Genomic DNA, 24,055 nt, shown 5'->3' with positions numbered 1-24,055 from the left:
TTTGCAAGTAGTACATAATGTGAGAATCCGTGAGTTAAGAATTTCTATTCCTCAGTTGTTAATATTTTCAATTGTCGTAGTCTTTATTAGACTGAACTGTGTTTAATTGATGTTCTATTTGCTTTTTGAGTCTGTCAACTTCTACAGAACGTTTGAGAGGATGTTTCCATATTTTTGCATAGTACATATATTACCTTTTGTAGCTTATAACGTGTAACTAAAAACCTATGCGTTTTCGAGCATACAGGTACACATTTCAACTTTTAATTGTCCTTGTCTCTAGCACCTATACTCCAAGAGTCCCACATTTTTCTTATTTGTTACACAAGAGGCGACAACACGTTCCCAGTGTTGCCTCAGTGTAGACACCGGTTTAGACAACAAAGCAACCCTTGTGTCTCGTGAATGGTATCACCCTCTTCGCCTAAGGAATCGCTCCTCTCTCGACCCCACCTCAAACTATGCTCGAGTCGAGCTGAAACAGGTTATTCACCGTCAGGTAATCGCTCGAGAGGCTCTTCTTACGGGATATCCAGCGTGAAGCAGGCGCGATACCGCGACGCTACACGTCCGGTAATTAGCGGTGCCAGGGGTTTGGACGTGGGGTGGTGGACATTCGAATTCATTCGAGGTCAGGGCGTTCCTTCGGGGGTCGGCCTGGCAGCCCCTTTAGCGGAAAACTGTCTGAACATGACGTAACGCTCCTGAAAGCCGGTCGGATAGAAGCGGTTCAGGGCCTGGTTTTTGCGCTGTCCGGCCAGCAACAATGGCCGCTTCTTACGGCCGCTCTGGTCACCGTATATTATTAATTACTGTATTAATCTCACCGGCCGTAAGCAATCTATTATACATGGGATAAGAGCCAGCGGAGCTAGTAGCCACTGGCTTCCACGTCGTCGTCAAAATGCCCGCCTACGTTCCCCTTCTTCCTCCACTTCCACCCCGCTTGTGACTTTGTAACTTGGACGCTCGATGTAATCTGACCCCTGCGGGTGTTAACGAAGGGTGGCGCCGGGAGAAAGGGTGTTAAAGGAATCTTGAAATTGGCCACGAGCTGCTGGGTGTTTGATGCACTTTAGTGGCATTGGGCTTGAGGGTGATTGGAAATATTGACTCTTTTTTTAGTGTGAGGGGTTAGTGGGTGGTGGGGGTGATGAAGGAGGTGTTGAATGGATATTGAAGGGAATGGGTATTATAGTTATATCGTATTCTCGGGAGAAGATTGTCACAAAGTCGAGAATATATTTTAGGAAAAAGACAAACAAATATTATTCGCAAAATTACTTGGTTTCGACATTAGGAAACGTGTGTTGGATAAAGTGGACTTAAAAGTCTGTTTTGTGAAATTCAAAATAATGGCGAATTATCTAGATACCTAAAAGATGGTATTTCAACTAGAAGAAATTTCATGCTGTTTAATGAAAAGTTTCGATTACTTCAGAAGTGTCGTGGTATTTCTCCTATTGTAGCAGACTTATTGGAATTCTTGGTATTTAAGGCATTGTCTTTGACTTGTTTGAATATATGTTAAGTGAATACATCTGCAAAATGAAATGCAATTATTCTACTTGGCCTTAACAAATTGCTCGTTCAAGAGGTTGAAATGAAACTCATCATATTCGAAATGCATTATAATGTAAAGCGAACTAAATGCACATTTCATTTTCATTGCTGTTCCAGGTATCTGTGCAGCGTGCATGTTAGCGAGAGTAGAACAAGAACGTTTGGAGAGTTTAAAGTACGACAGGGCGACAATTTACGTAAAATGCGTGGAGGACAACGACGACGGGAAGGCAGACACTGACGTGGAGGTGAGCGAGAATGAGCATAAAAATTCGTATACTTTTGGGTCCCTAGCGAAATAACGCGTTCCCTGAATGAATTATTCGCTGAGGAATCAGCGACATGGGACTTTTATTAATGGGTGAACGTGCCGAGTCACCAGAGTGTCCTGGAACTGGTCGACCGGTTCAGATTGATGTCGAACGATAAGGAGATTGGCTCGGTCTCGTTCGTTTCACGATAATAATCGTCATTACGTTTCCACGGGCCGACCCTTCAGCCCACCTGCTCCCTCACTCAGTCCCCGAATATTAGCCCCTTTGCTTTTGTTCGGTTCTTTGACTTCGAGTAGCATTAACCCTTATAAACACTGAAGCCATTGGGACAGCGTAACATTACGCTAAAATAATTTGATGCGCGTTAACTCTTTGTACCCTTATGTCAGGCTGGAGGCGACTTTGTAAGGTGTATTAACTCTCGAACTTGGACTCACGCCTAAGAGCTGAGAGCGACGTGAGTGGTCGACGCCATTTATGACCCATCATTTATGAACCGTGTTAAGATTTTCGTAATATTTATTTTAGAATTAACTTTTTTATCAAAATTGTATCTTATTTTATTACTGACGAATTGTTGAATGACAGAATACTTGAAAAAATGAAGGTAAAATTAAAAAAAATGAATGATAATTGTTTTCTATTGACTGTCTAGAGTGATAAGGTACAGAATGGATAAGTGATATGATATAGAATGGATAACGAGAGATTAGATAGGAAAATAGAAAAATAACGTGTACTCATGGATATGTACCTCAGTGAAAGAGAGATTAAAAGTAAATAATGAAAGAAAGATAAAAACTCGGTATTGGTTGTTCGATGGTAAACATGATTACGTAAAGCAATCTTCCGGAATTTTTTACATCCCTTCATAGCCCTACGTACTAATGAAACCATGTTTCATGATTTAATAATACACTTGTCATTTTACATTGAATTGTAACTGCGCTAAAACTGTCTAAAAGTCGATAAATGTTAATGTTTCCTTATTACCAATGCTGCTAAAAGAGCATTGTCAGTTTCAAGTATTGGTCCTTGGTGACCATCACTTTAATACTACACTAATTTTATAGACATTTTGCTATTTAATTTAAGTACTACCTTTATTTTTTTGTTGTCTTACAGGTGGCCGCAAAGAGACCTAAAATAAATAACACAAGACCATCGAGGACTCGGAGGAACTTGAAAGGATCCCACGAGTTCAAGGTTTCTTCAGAGATTACGCTGAAGGAACTGAAACTAATGGTGAGTGCAATGCTGTCGTATTTTATTCTTCCACAGATTTCAGATAGAAGCTTACTATTTATGCCACTATACACTTCTAATTATAAATAACGCAATTGTTATTAAAACACAAAATCACTTGAATTAGTACAAACATCTCACAAATGATAATATTTTTAATTCATATTAAAACATTAGTGTTAATATTTCTGTAGAGGTAGCTATTTTGCTAGAAATATAAAACAGTTATCGATACCTTCATATAGATATCAAAAAGGTATCGATATGTACTTCGTCGATGTTTTCGTTTTCGATACTACTCCATACCAAGTTCATCCATACAGACTGGTACCAATACTATCGATTCTTTTATTACACTCAACACAGTATCATTGTACCCACCGTGCAAACAGTTCACAGTGCTCAGGCATTAAATCGCAACAGGCTTAAACCGTACGCGCCTCAATCGATCAGTTGCTGACAATGACAGTGATTGCGCGGTAATTGAAAGAGATTACGGCAGAGGTCCGAGAAAGGAGCCGTGTTTTACGAGACCGAGCCGTTTTCGGGCGGAGAACGACGGCCCCGCTGAAAGTCAGACACTCCGCGGGCAGGTTCTCGTGTTCGGTGGACGAAAGTAGTAAAGCCGTAGTTATGGCTGGTTAGCATACGGCCGAGCCCCGGCAGTGTGCTTAAACTATTAAGCGTATTTATATTGCGAGGCTGTGCCCATCTCTTTCTCCATCTCCTTCGGGGCCACCGGCAAAAAGCCGAAAGAGCATAAACCTCGCGCTAATAACAGGCCTCTGAGCTTCACTCCGCTTCCACTCTGGTTCGTTCGACTCTGCCCCGTTCCACACCCCGATGGCTATTCAATTCTCTCTCCTTCTTTCTCTCTGTAAGCGAGTTTTCGTGTAATTTAGTCATGTAGAGGCTCGAATCGGCCCGAGGATCTCGAACACCTCCAGATGCAGATTACGGTGATGATCTTCGAACGTGGCAGGGTGAATTTCTTCTTTGGAGGAACAAAGCTATTTCATTCATAGGGTACTGCCTCCGGAGGGTTTTACTTCGGTTTTATTTTCACCCTGTGGGCACGGAGTCTGATATGCTCTGTGGAATATGGCTTTGTTATTGCTCACATTTAAGTGTAAAAGACTTTATAATGAACGTTGGGAATATACACCGCTGGACGAAAGTGTGGGACCAGCTGACTTCTTATTACTTTCTATTATGTTATCTAATGTGGATTACTCCTTTTAGCTTCTATCTACATTTAATATGGTGGCTTGTTTATTGTTATATCTTTCCTGTTATGTATCAAATTTCTAACAAGTAATTTGTACTCTTTTACTAACTGTACGGCTGTGGTCCCATACTTTTGGCCGACAATGTACGTCATACCTTGTTTCTAAATTCCAAGTAAGGTCATATTCAGTTTAGAAATATTCAATATCAGTAGGTTCTAGTCGAAGTCAACATTTTTTCATGTAATAAATAGTTTTAAAAAAATTCAGATGATACAGTTGCGTGACTCACTATATAGACTATGTTTTCAATGACTCTAGTTTTTTGTACGCAGAATGTCGTATAATATTTCCTTAAAAATTCTTCAGATATTTCATATAACTTTTCCATTTTTCCCACAAACGTGACTCAATTTCCATACAGAAAAATTCTTCTATTAAAACTTCCTTGCATCTGCAGAATGAGTCAGTGTACGCACAGAATAACTCGAAACCAGAGCGAGTTAATCGGATATAACGACAGGCAACAAGAAAAATAACCAGCTTCGAGCATCTTTCTTCTCATCAACAACTTCACGGATTTGTCTCTCCCGATTTCCGGCAAAAAAATCGCAGAAACCGAAGTTGGCTCGGGTTTTACCGCAATAATTGCCCTCCAGCAGTAGTAAAACTCTTAAATTCGAGGCGGCGCTGTTGCTGTCGGTTCGTTTTCTAACATTGACACGAACCGCTGATCGATGGGTTATTAGTCGAGGCACGAAGCTTCAGCAGGCGATTAGACGACGATTCTGCTTGGAAAGCGCAGCAGGGTGATTGTTGTTCGCGTTTGACAAAAATGAGTGCTGGTTGCTTTTTACCAGATCGCAAAAAGTAGTCGAATTTCATGGTCGAATGCAGATAAGTCGCGAGTAAGCAAGCAAATCGAGACAATAGAGTCGACGCGCTTCCACTAGGGATCCTTTTACGTAACTGTTACGACTCGGATCGCCGCCTGTAAGTATTACTTTCTATCAGATTCCTTGTCACAAGTCGCGAATGTGTCCACCACAGGGAAAGGGAATGCTTCTAGCTTACTGTAGAAATAATCATTGCACTGGTCAGACCAAGAGTTCCGTTCGAGAATGGTCCTTTTCTCGTATACCTTTCAACCACACAAAATTATACTTCCGTACGTAATTCAAACTTAGTTTTCTCGAAAACGAGACACGACATCAAAAAAGTTTATTCTATAATTTCGGCATAATTTTTCATATAGAATCACCCCCTTTCCGCTTGTGCTACCAGTTCTACGACAGTCTGTATGTATAGTGCAATTCCACAAAATATTACTTTTTATTGTTCTGTCAAATAAAATTTGCCGAAGTCGTTCTGGAATATATCTTAAAATTTTCGCGAACAGGCGAATCACAGAGTCACTGTCAGAGTTGTCAGGGGGTGGGAAAAAGACATGATAAAGAGAAAAAGTGTTCTGCCAAGAGTTGAACCCAGTGGTTCACGGTACAAACAGGGTATTTCGTGTGTACACCTCCTTTCACCTTTCTACCTTGACTTGGCTCTTTTTCCCGCTGGTTACTCGCTCGTAAAACAGAAAACCCGCGCGTTTACACCATGGAAGCTGGTCCCCTGTACCAAGGAACTGGACGAAGGGCATCGCGAAACCGTTCTCGCGGCGGCTTCCACAAATTAAGCAATTACCTGGACGCATGCTCCTCGATTCCGACTTCGAGATGCGGCTCTGTTCATCTCTGTTCCTCCTTTACACCTCTGCCCTTCTCTTTCTTTCTTACGCCCATGCAATGGACTTCAGAGTTCAATGCCTGGAGAAGGAAGAACGCGGAGTTCCGGAATTTCATTTGTCCCAAAGAATTTGTTGTACACTGTACACAAATTTAGAGGCTTGGCCATGTGATTTGTTATGAGTTCCCTGGGAGGACAGGTAAGAAACTGTAAAAGGGAGGACGTAAGGAATATACGAACTGAGAGAATGAGAGCTTCGTCTTACAGGGAAAGCACTCGTTTTTTCAGTAGCAGATTCTTAAAAGCAATTATAGTAATTCTTAGTTTTATCCACTAATTACCTATACTTTCAATGAAACGAGTTTGTGTGAAGTAGAAGAACGAAATTATGTTCACTGCATCTGACGGTGGAGATGAATGTGTCAAGGTCTAAGAATTGTTGATTATTTAGGGATAACATAAGACAGGGAATATATGTTACGCATAGCTATGAAGTTTATTTTTCTTAGGGAAATTATTCTGGTCGCATTAGTACTGAACTATCTTTTTTTCTTCTTTTCCAGACCATGCAAATTTGTGGAGCGGGGCCATATGATCAACACCTTATGCTAGGCGAACATGAACTCACCGATCACAGTCAAAGTCTCGCATCGCTTGGTATATTTCCTGGAGCACTTCTCACCTTAAAGGTAGGATTAAATTTCTTACTAACCTTGTTTGCACTTGTAATTAATTTTTTATTGTGACCCGTGTTTGAATTTGAAAACCATCAGCAAAATTCAGCTTAAAGTTTGCGGGAATGAATAACTGCAAAAACAGTCGCATATTACTATTATGTGGGTGTTTCTTCATGAGATTAGTTCATTCTTCTCCAATTAACATTTCGATAACAGACTAAATGTTTTCTTTTGAAAAAGTGATTATTTCAATGATTGCTTCATTTGTATTTATCTATCACAAATTTCCTAACTGAGGTCCTCTCAAATTCTAGAGAATTTTATCTGAGCTTCCTTAACCTAATACACCTATGTATATACATGTATAAAATTGAAACTGTTATCAGTAAATATGCTCAGGTTAAATCACGAAATGAATGCAAACAAGTCCTTAAAACTTCGTCACCGCCCTTCAAGAAACTCATGAACAAACTCATGACAATTCCTTAACAATGAAAAAGCAACTTTCCCTTACTTTGTCTTGAAGCATTGTACAAGGAACCCAGTGCTTTGAGTCGCGCGAACGGCCGAAATTACTCGGCTTCGTCACTTTTTGGTATCGGTTTCCTTTATCCGTGAAATTTTGACGCAATTAGCGGCAGTCGTTTCGGTAACGATCAGAATGCCCTCGCTAATAAGGCACGCCGTTATCCTTTCGTCTCTCTCCTTCTCTCTGTTATGCCTGGCATCGCATTCCACACGTGGAAGTATTCGAGCAGGACTTTCAGGATTGTCCTAAAGGTTTAGGAGGGCTGGCCCAATGGACGTGTCCCTCTCTCGCGAGACGAGCAAATGGATAAACCATCTTTTGAATTCAGTTTTCAATTTCACCTGAAATTTAAGCTTTCCCCTTAGTTTTATTTAGTTCAATTTTTCTTTCGTAGCATTCGAACGAAGTTAGTACAACATGAAACAATAGTTACCTCGTTTTACTTTTTTCCCTGGCAAAAGCATCGCTAATTCGCCAAGGATTTCTGTGAGTGCTTAGTCAGGCTATTAGTTGGAAATCAATTATCACTATTGAAACGGATCGCTACACCCGTGATTATCCGAAAAATCAGGCGAAGTTACGATCGAGGTAATTTCCAATATGCTTCTGCGAATGGAATCGAGAGAGGGAGGAAGCGGAACGTGCTCGACAAGTCCGACAAATAGCTAGTGACTACGTAAATGTGTAGAACCTAGACATAACTGGAGGCTGAGTCAGCCACGTTCGCCATGGGCAGACCGCGGATCAATTACAACTTTTTCAACATGGAACAGATCTTTTCTCTCGCGAATTGCTAGATTAGCGCATTAATGGTAGATTTTGGAACACTCTTACAATTAGTTCGATCCAGGGATTCTAGATGAAGCACCATGAGACACTTTGAGTGTTTCGCTAATTTGATAGGTGGTGCTACTCGCAACTGTGTGCCATTGATGATTCTGTATCAGATAGTAAAATATTAAATTATAAGTAAATGAATATTTGTACATATGTGTAAGTATGTACATAATAAATATACAAATATTTCACACACGATTTCGCACACGATTAGATACTTCCAATAATTTTGTGATATTATTTAATCCCTAGAGATTAGATACTTGAAAACCCGACAGCAGTCATTTAGGTCTTTAGAAAGATCATAGAACAAGAAGTCAACATGTTCCACATTACAGAGAAAATTTCAATTCTTCAGTCGGATTTTAAGATTAATTCTAGCAGTCGGTTAAAAAAACAGTCAGGTACTAAAAATACAGGAATTATTCTCAATCGTCTCCAGTCCAATCTTAATTGTTGTCAGAACGATACGTTTGTTGCGCGAGGGCAGTGGACAGTGACAAACAGATGCAATTTAGATTTAAGATCTAGCCACCGCTTCTCTTAAGCCGTAGACAATGGATAAGTAACGTAGGCAATGGTCCAAGATAACGGGCCACACCGCCGATTTTGTCTTGGGATTAGCGCAGAACGCCGCCTCTTGAGATTAGGAGCGTTAATTGGCCTCTTACTAGAGGAAGATTAGCTTTCCTCGTCCGAGATACAGCCTCGAAAAGTCTTCTTCGCCCACTGAATTAGCTGACAGCAATCCTTTCGACGCCATTCATGAGTCTTCTAATTTGAAAGATTCTCAGATACAATTACTGTATTGAACCTGTTATTTCTACATTATATGATCGTTGACCGTCGATTGGTCGCGATAATTGTGTGTGACCGCTTCCTAAGAATCTTTAGAGAGACTACTATGACAAACTCTCAAGTGAGTACCCTTAACGACCAAGACAATAGGTTAACTTCCAGTATCAATCTGATACTATGGATTCCATCACAAAAATGCAATCTTGGCGAGAGAAAGAGGAAACCATATGCGATCATCATTCCCGATTCAGAATGGCAGTTCGCGCGGACCATGAGGATCGAAGATTCAGCCAAAAATTCAGTGGACGTGCCCGGTTTTTGCCGGGTCAAGAGTTGTCGTTGGCGTCGTCGCCGCCGCCAGCCGAAAGAAAAATTCAGCCCGTCTGTCGTTCGGGACGCGATACCGCCGGAATAATTCCGGCATTCCTGCGCATTCCTTCGTTCACAGTCCACTGAGTTTATGAAAGCAACTCGCTGACGTCGAGCTCTCTGCCGTTCGACGTGAATTGGAACCGTTACACTTGAATCCTCGTTAAATCGTCGAAGGACTGTTAATAGTCCGAATCTTTTTGTTCTTCAGTCGGTTTTACTGATCGTAATTACATTGATTTTAATTGTCTCAATTGTAACTGTCACTTTTGGTTTTCGTCCCTTGATGGAGTCTTACAGGATGTAGTTATGTATTTCGTTTGATGAAGAAGATTTTTGGGCAAAATGTGAATCACTTGGAAAATTGTAGGGGTTCACGATTTATTATATTTTTTGTTTGTTTGTTTAATTTAATCTTTTGTTTGTATACGTAAATAGATAAAGGGATGAATAAATGTGACCTAGTAGTGGCTATTGAAATTGTACCATTACTGTATCATTATTAGCCTATTATTGGCTTACTGTAAATGGAGTGCAGGGAAGTGAAACTCAGAATCGAATAAGTGGAGGCTTACTATACTATTTTTAAAAGGGGAACAAAAACCTCTATCTACATGTTGATATGACTCTCTGCTACTAGTTTCTAATCGATACACAGAACATCTGACATGACAAGTACCTCGCGCAGAATTACATCGGACAATAGGTATTTCACCGAACGCGAAACAGTACTACAATAAAAACGACGCGTCGTTCACTATTCATTGCTCCACTTTAGAAGACGATTTCACACAAGATCGATCAAAGAACCGTGACGACGAATCTCGGCTAAGAATCCAAAAACCGTCATTCTATCGGTCTTGCGCACGTTCTGAGCATTTCGTAGCTGGATTTTTCTCCGTGGATGGCTTTCATGGCGCCAAACGAAAAACACCCGATAGCCAAGGGTCTAAATTTAAACCGTGAAATAAATAATACGTGTAGTTCTTTCCGCGCTGAAACGCTCGCGAGGCGCAAGTCGATGTAAACGGTCGACTGGGTTTGCGGTCTCTCCTCAAGGAAACCACCTTCTTTTCTTCATTGTTCATCGTGCAGCGAGATTTTCGACGGTGTCCCTCGCCGTTCGGATAGAACGTACGTCGCTCTGGTATGTTGCACAGCGAAGCAAATTTCACGGCAGGAATACCGGACTCGTTTTTGCTAACTTGTACAGTTCGACCTCCCTGTTGGCCATTCTAATCCCGCCCTGGACACTGATCGTATTGCTACCATTGTATGGCAGAAAATTTTGGTACAGATCGCGCTGGCGACTGTCCTATTCCTGTCTTTACTGAGCACCCAATCTGAGTCGGTGGTCTTTGAACGACAGTGACTGATAAACTGATAAGGTAAATATCTTAATACGTAGGCGCTTAACCCTTTGCAAAAACGCAAGAACTCTAACCTTGTCGCTGGACTATTTCCTCAGATTATGTTGTACAAATCTCAGACAGTTTTGTGACGCAAAAAGTAAACGAATTATCTGACGAAAGATAAGTGCAATTATTCGAGTTCAAGCATTGCCTATTGGTCCCCACAGTCACTCTAACGATAGTAAATCCTTGTATGGTACGACTAGCTGCTTTTAATGGTCGTTGTCCACTATCATAGTCATAACGCTACGAAAAAATTTGTAACTGAGGGATATAATTGTTCGTAGTTAAACGAAGATAACCGTGGACCCAAGAAGCGTCTCCGCGCCGAGGAATCGTTTCGTGAAATCTTCCATCGTAAAACGCGCTCTCGTTCCTGTGGTACGCAACTACTCAGACATAATAGTATAAAATTTAGTTAGCTACAGATTACTGTCCCTAACTACAAACAAACTGCAACAATTAATCCGTTCACCATTCAGGAGAAGAAACCTGGTGAATGGCCGTGAAAGGGATGACGAAACCATGACCCTTTTCTTGTATACGCTAAAGGGCTGAACTGTGGAAATCTGATGCTTAGAATGCTAAGGATGCTATGGTTGGAAGAAACTTTGAAAATAAGGAGAACTTGAAATTCTGAGGATGGAAATTGTTTAAGATTAGAAAGATGATCTGTTTACCTAACTACGTCATGGTCGTGAGTCGTCACTCAAGGTGTGCCGCTTGCGAAATACGTATGCAGTAACTATTTCTTGAGGACTCCTGCTGCAAGAACTTCTGATTTGAAACTCTGACGCATGGATTCGATGAACCCCTTCTTCAGCACTTTTATGCTTTAATTCCCACTTTTGCACCCCGTGCACGGCGACGAATTAAAGCAATGGGGCAAGAGTAGCAGAGAGCGGACAACAAAATTGCTTACAAAGTCGGCACGCCCGTTTCCCCCCTCCGCTCATTTTTCCCCATTTTTTTGCGAATCCGTCGCCCGTGTGCGATCTCTTCATGGCTGATCGACTGGGAGTCTTTAGAGTTGGTCGGTCGAGTCTCGAACGGGCGGCAGCCGCGTTTGATGTCGTGTGACGAATGTCCGCGTTGGACGCGCTCCTCTCTCTCCTTCTCTCTCCCTCTCCTCTAGCCTATCTTCCCTCCTTCGATCCCCGTTTCCTCTCTTCACGGGCATTTCTGTCTCCTTTACGCGTCTTTTCTCCGTGCCTTGACTCTCGCGGGATTCCTCTATTCTGTTCGAAAGAGATCCTTTTTCTCCCTTCCTTCTTTGCCTCCATCTAGGTCGCCTAATTCCCTCGCCTTCTTCCTCGCACTCCCGTTGGTCTTTGGCCCCTCGCCGACCCTTTTCTTCTCTTTTCTTATTCCTCCGATCAGACGATCGCTCGCGAATTTCATCGTTATTCCTGGTCCTCGCTCCTTTCGCGGTCCCTTGGATCGGCCCGAATAGAATTTCTCTTGGACCTCTGGGAATGTATCTATTAAGTGTGTAGATTAATTCCGTGTCTCTTTGAAGGAAATTCAAGGTGGCTCTTATTGAATCTTTGTCAGCTTCCGAAACTTGGCGAACTGAAAATGTTAGTATTCACTTTTGGGAAGGTATGGGGAATGTTGGTAGTTATAATTTGATATCTTTTTCGATCTGAGTATGTCGTTACTTAACCCTTGAAAGACCACGTGTCGAACTGTTTCGTAAAAGACCGAAGTAGAGCTTGCTAGGCCCACCTATATCTTCAATCCAAAGGTGACGTTCACAGAGACGTATTTTAAGAGTGTATTAATAATTTTAAATAATAGAAATATGAATGCAATTCTTACACTGATTTTATTAGATTCTTTATAAATAATTTTTTAAATATTTTGAAGATAAGGAAAGTTAATTTTCTAAATGGTGTGTTTGAACCCTCTCGGTCTTTCTAGGGTTAATGCTTCTATTTCGAATCTGTTTGATGCTGTGCAACGCCGCAGGCCAGAAGAATGAAATTCTCGATCGAAAGACGCCGCGGAACTATGTGGAATTCCGCAAACGAAATTCCTGCATGTCTCGAGACCCTTCGAAGAGTCCTTTGCGGCCCCGTAGACGGTGCAGAAAAGGACGATCATGAATGGCCACTCAATTAATCGAAAGTTCCCATGTCGCGATGAATATTAACCAATTTGTACAGCATTAGAAACCAACTGTCTTAACTGGCCGAGAAGTGTGCTGATTTTTTCATACATACTCTTCTCTTAAATATCCCTTATTTGTTATTAAAGTGATATAAAAAATGGAAAAAATAAACATTCAAAGAGCCATCTTAAAACTACAGGCGGACAATGAAATGCGAATTAATCGACTATTCGCCGATCCAGCACGCTGAAATAGATTAATCTCCAATCTCGTGTCTAAACGAAAGACCCTCAAGCTGTCCATGCAAAGTACATACCTCGATGGATTCGCGATTTTTACGATCCGCAATGCTGATATTGCCTATCCGTCGTGTACACATCGAAGCCTCTTAAGCGGTTGTAAAGAATCTCTCTCGTTCGCTCTCTTTCTCTTCCTCTGGTTCGGTAGGCTCGATTATTTTCAGCTCGAAGCGAACTCGATGATGATGACGATGCCTTTTAAGCCTGCATCGGCTTAATTGATTTATTTCTGAGAGGGTCCGTGAGCGAAGGAACCGGGGTCGGTGATTGGCCGACAGAGAGGGGCCGTGTCAGACAGGACGATCGGCCTCGAAGGACCTCTTTCTCCTCGGGAACCCTTTCTTCGATCTTATCCACGAAAGGCTCGACAATTAAGGATAATAATTACGGTGTTCCGGCTACCGATCTCCGGCTACCGGTCTTCCAACCCAGTGGGAGAAAAAAGGACGAGCCCGCGGCTCTGACTACAATGTCGATATGTAGCGGTTAACGAAAGTGGGCAATTAATAGAGGCTCGATATTTCAACAGCCCGTGTAATTATTACGACTTCACCACCGCAGTTCGCAGCGTTAGCGGCGAACAATTAATGGGGGATTAATTTTCAGCGGTATTTTAATTATTGGGGTGTCGGTGGTGTATGGGGATATCGGGGTTACTTACCGTCAGAAGCTGGGGCTGGTGTCGTTCGCAGTTTTTGTACACGCGTCAGGCAGTTGTTCTAGGGACTGCCGCGAGTGTTTCGAGTCCTTGCGCCTTTGATTTTGCGCGCCGTCCCCGTCAGAGCTAATTTCAGTAAAGGAAAAAGGTATAAATTAATTGGATAGTAATTATGTAATTATTAGCAGGTGAATTAATGGATCGATTATTATGGAGGGATGCTTCGGATCTTTGTTCTTCGTTCTTTGTTCGATTCGGCAATGTGAAAGTGTTTGAGATTTCGGGTGTAATTGTGAGTCGTGGTGGAAGGTGTTGGTCACAGAGAGTATTTGGTATTAATATTTCCTTTGATGAAAAGCTGAAGCGATTTTTTTATAAGATTGTCTCTTTTAGACCTGATGCACACGAGTGATACTTTAACGTGTGATCTTGTTCCAATCATATGTCTGTCTTCGATGTTTGTAACTGGAAAAATAAAGAAAAACATGGTCTTCTGTAAATATTCTGAAGTTTGTACCTATTTGAGTTTCTTACTAGAATAATATCATTAACAAAAATTAATACAAGTGTGACTCACGTCAAAATTTTTCGAAGTCTGTATTTCGTTTTCCTTTTCTACTTACCATAATCCAAGACAACATTGAGGCCTATTCTACTTAAAGCGAAACTACTAGTCGAATTTCTTTACATTAGTCAAAGATGAATGCTTTTCACCAAAGAAGACAATTATTTTCTCGTTCGATCCCTTCGACACGGTGCGCTAAGATCGAACTGGAGGAATCAAATCGCCGTTTAATTGACGCTCTGGCCGAGGAAGGCTTCGATTTCACGCGTGATTCGGTTGTTTCCAAAGCGTCTAGGGGCGTCCAGGAAGCGTAGCGCCACGATGTATATGGCGTTCAAACAAAAATGCAGCTTCCTCCGTAACTTATTCACCGTTTAAGGGAAACTCGATATGCCGCGGAGGAAAAAAGACAGAGGGGGCGGGGGCCCATAAATCATGGCATTTTCAGATTTCCTTTTATCAGCGGCGCTCTGGCGGTGACCACCGTTGACCCGCGCCCATAAATATTCCCATTAATATTAACTTAGGCTAGGCTAGAAGGCGAAAATCGAGTGACCGAAACGAGTCGGCAAAAAATCGGGGCCATCGGGGGTGGAACAGCAGGAACGGAAGAAAAAAATCTCGTATGCTGGGGACGAATCTCATATTGGGCGCAGCTGGGAATTGGCTCGCGATCGAAAAATTCATGGTGAACCAAATTTCGGGGGGGCCTGCCACCCCTTCTCGCCTCTTCTTGTTCCAGGGAGGAAATATTAGTCTCATTTTTCTGTTATTACTAAATCGCGAACGTTTGTGCATTTATGGGGAATTTAAATGTATGGAGAACATATCGAATAACAGTTCCAATATTCTGCAGACTTTCATTAATATTATAGACTATGGGAATGTAATTTTGAAAATAGACTTGAAATTAGTACTTTATAATAGGACAACTTAGTTGAAGTTCGTTCATTCTTTTACTAATTCCTTTCAGTCGTAAGAACTATCTTCAAACACTCAAACATTTCTCCGAGGTTCATTAGTATCAATAGAAAAGTTTGTTTTTTTCTTTTCCCGTGTCACATAGCCAATGCATGGCGCAGTGTACCAATTATGCGAGGCGCATCTGCAGTTCGGTCGCTCGTTGCGCTCACGAAACGCGAAGATGTATATTTATGGCCGTGTACACGTGTTCCCACATACACTCCGATCTATATTTGGCCGCGCAGCTAACCCTGAATTCCTCGCTCGTTTCTCGTACGCGGTGCGGTATGCCAGCAGCCTCTACAGGTTGCTCCCGCGAACAAGTGGTCTCTCGGTTGCGTGCCGATAATACCAGACACGTGGATCTCGTTAATCTCTTATGAAGATTCCACTGAAGATTTTACGGTGCGACCAGGGGCCCCTTTTTTCGCTGGCCTGCCCAGGCGCGCCAGCGCCGCAGCTCTAATCAGCTGACTCGCGGATAAGGTAGTCGGTTGATCGATAGCTTTTTTCGATAAAAAGAGTCAAGTTTCGCGCATTTCTCGCACGGGACTGACGGTGAAATGACGGACCAGTGGCTCGAGGACTTGCGCTGTGGCACGCGATCTGTTTTTGTTGTGCAGGGGGAGTTCTCTGTTATGGGGGTGTAACCTTGAATTTAGGAGGAAAATCGTTCCCATATGTTGAGTGGATAAACTTCTCTGTGTTTTTAATACAAAATTACACATATTTTTATTTTCCAGATATTGGCGATTAAAGTTTTTGACTTCAGTAACGTCTTACAAAAATCTTCCCTCTATATCTTTCTTTCCTCTAAGTTAATTACCCGTTACTCTCTAAACCAGTTAACATTCTTTCATTTTCCATCTTTCTGAACAAAATTCCTCGCCTGGATCATTACTAGATACTTATAATAGATATTAATAACTACCTATTTAATCTTTCAAGATTCACCTACAACATTCTGAATCTCACAACCACTTACAAATCAGGAAGCCAGTCGAATCAACCAGTGTGCAACTTATCAAAACCATCCCGCAAGTATTTCCTCTACTTTCGTGAACACGTATCCGTGTGGTCAGGGATCGAGAGATCTCTCATCAGAGGGCCAAGCCACCCCCTGGTTATCGCGAAAGCTCGCGAGTGCGAGGCCATAAATCTGTGGGAAGGATTCACGCCTATCGCCGCAGCTCTCGTCCACGCTTGCGTGTACACGCGGCCGTCCTGGCCGAGGAAAGTGTCCAGTCTGCGCGCGAGGGTGACATCAGGGCCACCGCCACCCCCTTCCAAATCCTGGCTGGGCCGAGCGCTGGAAGATTTGTCCCCTAATGTAGTCAGCGAGCCTCGGGGACGGCTCGACGATGGGGTTCGCAAGTAGGCGTCTAGAAAGTGAGTAATGCTCACGACAAACGCAGCCCCCGGGGGGCTGAAGAGGGGTTGGACCCTGTAGAAGATCCTGCCAGATAGGGTGCTAAGCGACACGCTAAGACCGCTGACTATCTGCGTGTCTCCTCGAGGGTTACTCTTCACCCTGATACCTATCCCTGTCCTCCTTCTTTTCTCTCGTGTCTTCTATTGTATTTTCCGCTTTTGGGGATAGCTTCCTGTCTTTCTGAAATTATTTGCCATCGATATTTTGTGTTTAATTGTCTTTAAGCTTCTTAAAGTACCTGCTGGTTTTTCCATGGAAATCGTTAACTTTGTCGAGTTATTTTTCTTTGTTTCTTTTGTGGTTTATTTGCTTTTGTGGATTTGTGTTTTTTAAATGAGCTTGTGTTTATTGATTAACGCCTGATCCTTTTAATTGTTGTTATGGAGGTTCTTCGGGAATTGTCTTCGCTATGCGACCCTTCTTCTTAGGGGGTCGAACTGCTCGCGATTTTTCACAGCCCGCAATTTGCCAGGATGTGTCCCTTACCCTCTATTCGGGGGTGCAAAGGGCGTTGAATGGTCGCGAGTTGTCAGTTTATCGTCTTTCACCACGGAGTTTAACGTTTAGAGAATAGTTCCGCGTACTTGTTTATACTCTTTCTGTTAGAAAGTTCAGCAACAATAATGGTGCGTGGTCTAATTACTGAAATGAGGTTACATGTTAGTTCATCTACTTCAGAAGAATAAACTATCAAACTTAGAATAAGGGAAGTTCTATGATGTAAGCCTGTTTACTCTCAAACAAACACAGCAGTGTATAATTATTTCGAAATCTATCAGTCCCTAAATATTTTATTTAATAATATTCAAGTCTTCCCAAGTCTGCTATTTCTGATTTCACTGATTCAATTAAATCAGAGTAGTTAATGATATCTTTACAAATTTGTTCCCTACCTCACATAGATCACAGTTCCCATACTCGATTCGAGGAATGTGTCTTCGATAACGAACGACGTCAAACAGTCCGATTAAAGTGAAAATCCATTGAGAATCGCGAACGTAGAACAGACGCGTCGTGGCAGCGTGGTAATTAACGAATCGCTTGGTCTCTCGAAAGAGCGAACAGGCCCGATTACTTGGTCGTCGTCAAAGAATGTGACGGCAGAGACGATGACGAGGAGGAGGACGATGTGCCGCCGCATGAAGGCGGTCTTTGTGCTTTGCCGGAAGCATGGTTCGGCTCTTGATAGGCGACGTGTCTAAAGTGATTCTCGACATGCTTGCCCCTCGCTTTCCTTCTGCTTTAGGCATCATTTACGAGTCATTCCACATCGAATTGCGTGAAATGAGTCTCCATAAACATCGACCTGAGTTGGGCCATTTTTATCCGCTAATAAGTTCATCAGAAAATACCGTATTTTTTTAATAAAAACACAAATTAATATTAATAATTAATATTAATAATTCTGTTTGGTAGAATTATGAATTCTACTTGGTAGAATTAATATTTGTAATTCTATTTGGGTCTTTGTTCTGATTTTGAGCATGGTACCTTGTTCTATAACAAACGATATCTCCAAACGTACTCAGATATTTCCGAATATCACCCAGAAACCCCATCGTGAATGGGTTAGAGCGTCGCGTCGAAGACTGGATTAGGGTGTCGTAATGAACAGAAAAAAGAAGCGAGGGGGTCGAAAAAAGGCGAAAGGGTAACGTCGGAGGTAGAGATTAGACGAAGGAGAAAGGGTTTTTAGACGATCACAAATACCACGAGAAGGTGTTGTGTGTGGGAGTGACTGATGAGTTTTCCGCTCGATTGGAACCTAGCATTCGTTCATTTTTCCGTCTTTTTGCTACGCCCGTCGATGGTAACGTCACGAATACCGTTCAGTGACCAAGTTTGACCTCAATCTTGGATGAATCTGATGCGTTGCTACAAGAAGAATGAAGGCAAACGAGAGAAAAATGAAAAGTCGACGCAAAGAATTTAAATAACGATGAAATCTAGAATCACTGAGTTAGCTTACAGTCATTATTGTTCTTAGTATGACAGTATTTTCTCGCTATAGACTCATGGCTCACTAACATCAAGAACATAGCAAGGAAACATACAATTTCGTCTTATCAACGATGTAACTAAGAAAACTACTTCTGAGAATAGAAAATTATATACTGCACAATATTTATTGTAATATTATTATACGACATATTTATATGATTATCATTAAATTTATAAACGCGTACATTAACATATCTCAAGATATCCAAACGAGTAAAATTTTTGTAAATTCAAAAAACAGGTAGCACAGCATGTAACGCGAACTGAAGACAATTTAATTGCTCTTAATTACCAAAGGACTGGTCATCCTACAGAAGTAACGATCCGTAAAATTGACAGGAAGTGTTTTAAGAGAAACAAACGGTTCACTTCCTCCCCCAAACGATTTTTGCACGCTGCAAAAGTAAAAGTTGAGACAGCGTTCGTCGGCCCGGTACAAAGTGGCTGTTGTGCCTTTTCTTTTCGGCCGATTCTCGACCGGATGAGAGGACCACTGTACAGTTGCTTCACACCCGGTAGACAGAGAGGAGTACAAGAATATCCGTCACGGTGTGGCTGGGACGGAGAAACGATGGCCCATCTTGGAAATAATTTGAATAATTAAGGGCCCGACTTTTTCATCGGGGGATGCTAAACAGCTGTTGTCTACGCTCCTCTTCTCGAGGTTTCCGCGAAGCAAGAGACAATGCAGGGTCTCCTTAATTTTCTTAAGAGATCTCCGTGGGTATCTCGTCGTCCTCTTCCCCCTTCCCCCCTTTCCTGACGATTAGAATGACAATGCAAATTTGTTTTTTATCGGGAGCGCGAAATTACTGGAGTACAGCTGAATGGGGCTTAAGGTGGCTATTCTTTTGAGGCAATTTAGAATTTTTAATGAAACATCTTTTTCTATAAATTTCTTCGCATAAGGATTGTATACAGTCATTGAGATTAATGTGTAAACGAAAATTGTTTGAACTCTTCCTTTACAGTGTTTACATCAGTTCGATTTCGATGAACAAAACTTAAATTTCTGTATTGTGTGCGTCAGAGAGTGAACTCTTTGTGGCACAATGGTGGTTCCAAACTGAAATCACATTTTCGTAGCTTGTTACCCTATGCTGCTGCATACATTGAAGAAACTGATTTTGAACTGTATTTTTACATTTCCATATCCTGGGCCAGAAAGGGTTAAGGAGTAAATATGACTTGCTCTTAAACATTTAAATTTTCAAATTTTCAAATTTTCAAATATTCAAATTTTCAAATATTCAAATATTCAAATATTCAAATTTTTTATTTCTAAATCTTCGAAATCTTTTTATGAATCTCTTCCTATTTCGGGTTTCCAATCCCTGAAGGTTTGCACTTGAGCTCCCACTGTTCGATCAATGTGGTGATTCCGCCTTTCTAGGATGAGATTCAAGTAGAATAAGTCAATACTTCAGGCGACGTTTTGATCAGTTACACAGTTACAGTATTGTGCGAATTAATATGAACACATATTATTGTACTGCGAAGATACCTTGTTATTCAGAAGATCAGTTCTAATTAAAACTACAATACGTTATGTTTACTTTATAGCTAGAAACAAGTTCCTTGATGTCAATGAGTTTTCGCACACCTTTTGGCACAGAACGAATTCATCTCTGCCACAAATGAAAATCTCAAGTAATCATTATGTTCACATTCATTTGCATAATGCTGTATATAAATGAGCTTAAGTAAACAGTTGTGCGTTGAACTCAATAGATTACACTGTTCCAAAGAGAAGAAGAAAGAACCTGATAAGCATTGGATTCCTGGAATTTAGCATGAAGCGAGTACTAATATCCAAAGACACGTCGCCTCTGGTATTCTGTGGAGGGCACGTACGACTTCTATTAACGATAGTGCGCCCCTTTCCCCTCTCCTTTTGGCAAAACACACGGTGGGGCTGACTCGAGGCAGCCCCGAGTAATAATTCGTCCAGCGAATTAGCGCCATAAGTTTGCCGCCGCGACAGTCGCGGGGACAATATTAATCTACTTTGAATTTATACACTGTGCGGTCTTCCACCACGTAACTTCCTTCGTATTAAGTCTTCTCGCAGCTTTTCGCTTTCTTTTGCCTTTGAAGTTCGACTGTCTGATCTAGAATGAGAATTTGAGTTACTCTTTTATCTCGTTCGCCGAATTTTCTTCTATTTTTGTATTTCAAAGCTGATTCTAGCGACACGTTCCTGAAGAAGGGTGTAGTATCTGTGTGATACAAATTAATAACCAAGTTGCTATTTTTTAATACTGTATGAAGTTGTTTAATTCTTCCGTGGCTCAATAATTTTTTGAGTATCTGTTATTCTTATGTTTCTTTCGTTGACTAGGATTCTAACATCATTCTAGGCGCGATAACAGAAAACAAATAAGTAGAATATATATGTCTCATTAACCACAGTAGGTTTAAAGTCAATTTGTCTATTTACTTCTACAAATATTTTTATTCACATGTTGGTTAATTTGTATTTATTAAAAAAAATAATGAAAAGTTCCCTCAGGAGCTTCGTTATGTCATACTTTCCTTGTCCCTTCGTTTTTTCTTTTATTAAGCGTTGATAGTCGGGTAATGACGCGATTGCAGGGGATTAATTTAATTTTCGAACGAGTGTCGGATAGCGCGCGAAGGGAGCAGCGAGTTTATTTACTCTGCGGCGCGTATTAAGACGCGGTCACAAGGGAGGGGTGAGATTCACCCCTTTGGTGTAGACAGATAAATAACTGGAGACAGCCTGGGAATAACTTAAGACACGCATTCGTGATGAGCCCGAGGAAAGCACGAGGAATTGTTGCGTGGGGAAAGTAGAGCACAAGATTCTCCCTAAGTCTGCTGTTGATCTTGACAGCTCAAGTGGTTTCGGGGATACCGATGTTTAGAAATATTTGTTGATATATCAATTTCGATATTTCTCGAAATAGAAAAAGGAAAAATAAAAATACAAAAAGAGGAGGAGGGCTATGAAGGACTATGGAGGATAAGGGAAATTAAAAATAAATACATTTGTTGCTAGAAATATTAAATATACTTATCTACTATTGGTGAAGTTGCAGGTACACATTTTCTCTTGAATAGTATAAGATCCAATAATTTGTAGTCATCAAATTTCGTCTGAAGCTTATTTATGTATCTCTTACAAGTTATTCTTCTGTAATGACTGACTAAAAGAAAAATTTCTCTCGTAATGGAGATTTGAAATGAAATTTCTACTTAAATAAGCGAAGTTTAATACCCAAAAAAAGTGATTGTTCCATTATCCCAAAATTCTATTATCTTAGCCCTTTTGTCTTCCTATCAGTTCATATATATAATATTACTGTATATCGTGATCCCTACCATCACATTAAACCCATTCGTCCTATAAAAATCAACAAAACTATACTCAATCTCCACTGAACCGACCCGCCCAAGGGTTAGTCGTTCGCGAAGTTCCTCGCGACCAAGATCACCAGCGATAGTGGCATCAGGAACACACTGTGCACAGCAAGTTCCCCGAACATTGTTTCTTTCATCTCGAAAACATTATTCTCAGGCCTAACAACAGACCCCTCCTGGCCCGCGGAACGAGTGCAGTGGAATGGGGGTACGAGGGGGTCAGGCAAAGAGTCTACGCGCGGCCAGTTTCGAAACGCTCGGCAATATAGTGAGTTCGTTACGAGGCTCGCCCCGACGTGCTATGGCTCATAATTGTAGAGCTGGCTTTCGTGCCAAGCACCTTCGGGCGCGTCGCTTCTCTCGACTGACACCAATTGTCCGCAGGAAAATTCGACTGTGTTACGATATTCGATCCGTGTCTACTAATCTCGCTGGTACCGAAGCTTTGCAAGCTTTTGTATTCATATTGGGGGCAGTTTCTGCGAACGACTCGGTGCAACTCGCGCTGAGAGGGTGAAGGGAGAAGTCGGAGGAAGAAGGTGAGTCGCGGGGCAACGGACAAAATATTTCCGAGCGGAGGATGAAAATTATTAGCTCGAGAATGTCTTAATCCCCGACAGCGAAGCAAAGACTCGCGGTGCTCGGCTTTAACGTAAATTTTTTTCCCGCCGCAGCGGCAGCCTCTGCTCGAAACGCGAGGATGCAGCCGCTGGTAAGTGGTGCAACTCGAGCTGTGCCGCCGGTGCATAATGCATACGAGGCGTCTTGAATGCCGCGTTTAAGGGAGGCCACGGTTTTTGCCTGCGAACCTCGTCTTCTTTTCCAACACCTTATCGCTGCTGCGGGTTCGATTGGATGCTGTGGCTTCTTGGAAATATTGCGTGTCGATTTTCGCCAAGATTCTTTTTATTAATATTTCATTATTCAGTTGAGAAATTTGAAACTGATGATTAGTTTCATAAATTAGGTAGAGTAAACTTGGGTTAATTCTTCATTCAATTGTTTCTGAAAGAGAAACCATGTATCCACTTTACAGATATTTTACGATTTTTTCGTGAATGAAGTATTTCTTTCAAATTTAGGTAGGTACTTGGCTTCTTAGGAAAATATATTGTGATTTATGGAGCTTTGGATTTTTACTAATTTTCTGTAGTAAAACTCAGAATTGTAAAAATGAAGACCTTTCTCTAAAAATGAAAATAGATTTAGTATTTTTATAATGTAACTGAGTCGTGACTTATCCACTAAGTTTTTCGTTCTAGTTTATACTGTCCTCGTTAGCCTCCTTTGATTCTGGTCATTGACTGTTCGGTGTCACGGTGAATCTGTGGGATTCCATCGCTCGAAAATAAATCATATCGCAGAAGATGGCAGGGCCAGCAGGAAACAGCGACCAGATGTGCCACTGTACAAGACATGTGTGTCCAGGCCATCGGATGACACTTACTATATTTAGTTCTGTGGGAAAAAGGGGTTCTAGAAGCATAATTACACACCTACGCGAAACGCAATCGTTACTTCCATTTTATTATTTCTGTTCAGTCTATTAGGAGTAGGCGTGCAAAAGTTTTAGAGTTTTTCTCAGCTTTCATTGCCTCCAAACCGATGTCTTTCTTAATAAGGAAGTCCGAAATTTGCTAGAAAAATGGCAGAATGTTATATATAATATAAGAGAAAATATTTTGAACATAGTTTTATATTTACTTATATTATATATAAATGAAAAAAAAATTAAAAGAAAGTTTAAATGCTTGCATACCCCTAATAATTGCGATCTGTCTTAGACAGCTTCCTTTTCTTTTATTTAATGCTTTTAATGTGGATTAATTAGGGTGAGATGATTTTGTTCAAGAGAAAAGTTTATAATATATAGCTTTGGGTATATGAAACGAACTATTTTCATCGAGATTTTTTTTAATAATTTATAGACAGATGGTGAAGATATATCTAGAGTTCTTCGACGTATAGATCG

General features: G+C 41.3%; 1 protein-coding gene across 1 annotated transcript in view; it reads left to right on the top strand.

Annotated features, from left to right (window-relative positions):
- LOC143179358 (ubiquitin carboxyl-terminal hydrolase 48) overlaps positions 1 to 24,055 on the top strand; it is a 67,852-nt gene that overhangs the window by 37,142 nt on the left and 6,655 nt on the right. The window contains exons 14-16 of the mRNA XM_076378548.1: positions 1,681 to 1,811; positions 2,964 to 3,083; positions 6,610 to 6,735. Coding sequence (XP_076234663.1) covers positions 1,681 to 1,811; positions 2,964 to 3,083; positions 6,610 to 6,735 — 377 coding nt within the window. The remainder of the gene's footprint in view (positions 1 to 1,680; positions 1,812 to 2,963; positions 3,084 to 6,609; positions 6,736 to 24,055) is intronic.

Source organism: Calliopsis andreniformis, chromosome 5 (assembly GCF_051401765.1).
Source record: "Calliopsis andreniformis isolate RMS-2024a chromosome 5, iyCalAndr_principal, whole genome shotgun sequence".
Lineage (NCBI taxonomy): Eukaryota > Metazoa > Arthropoda > Insecta > Hymenoptera > Andrenidae > Calliopsis > Calliopsis andreniformis.
The sequence above is the reverse complement of the archived record's forward strand: the minus strand, read 5'-3'. Positions and strand labels throughout refer to the sequence as shown.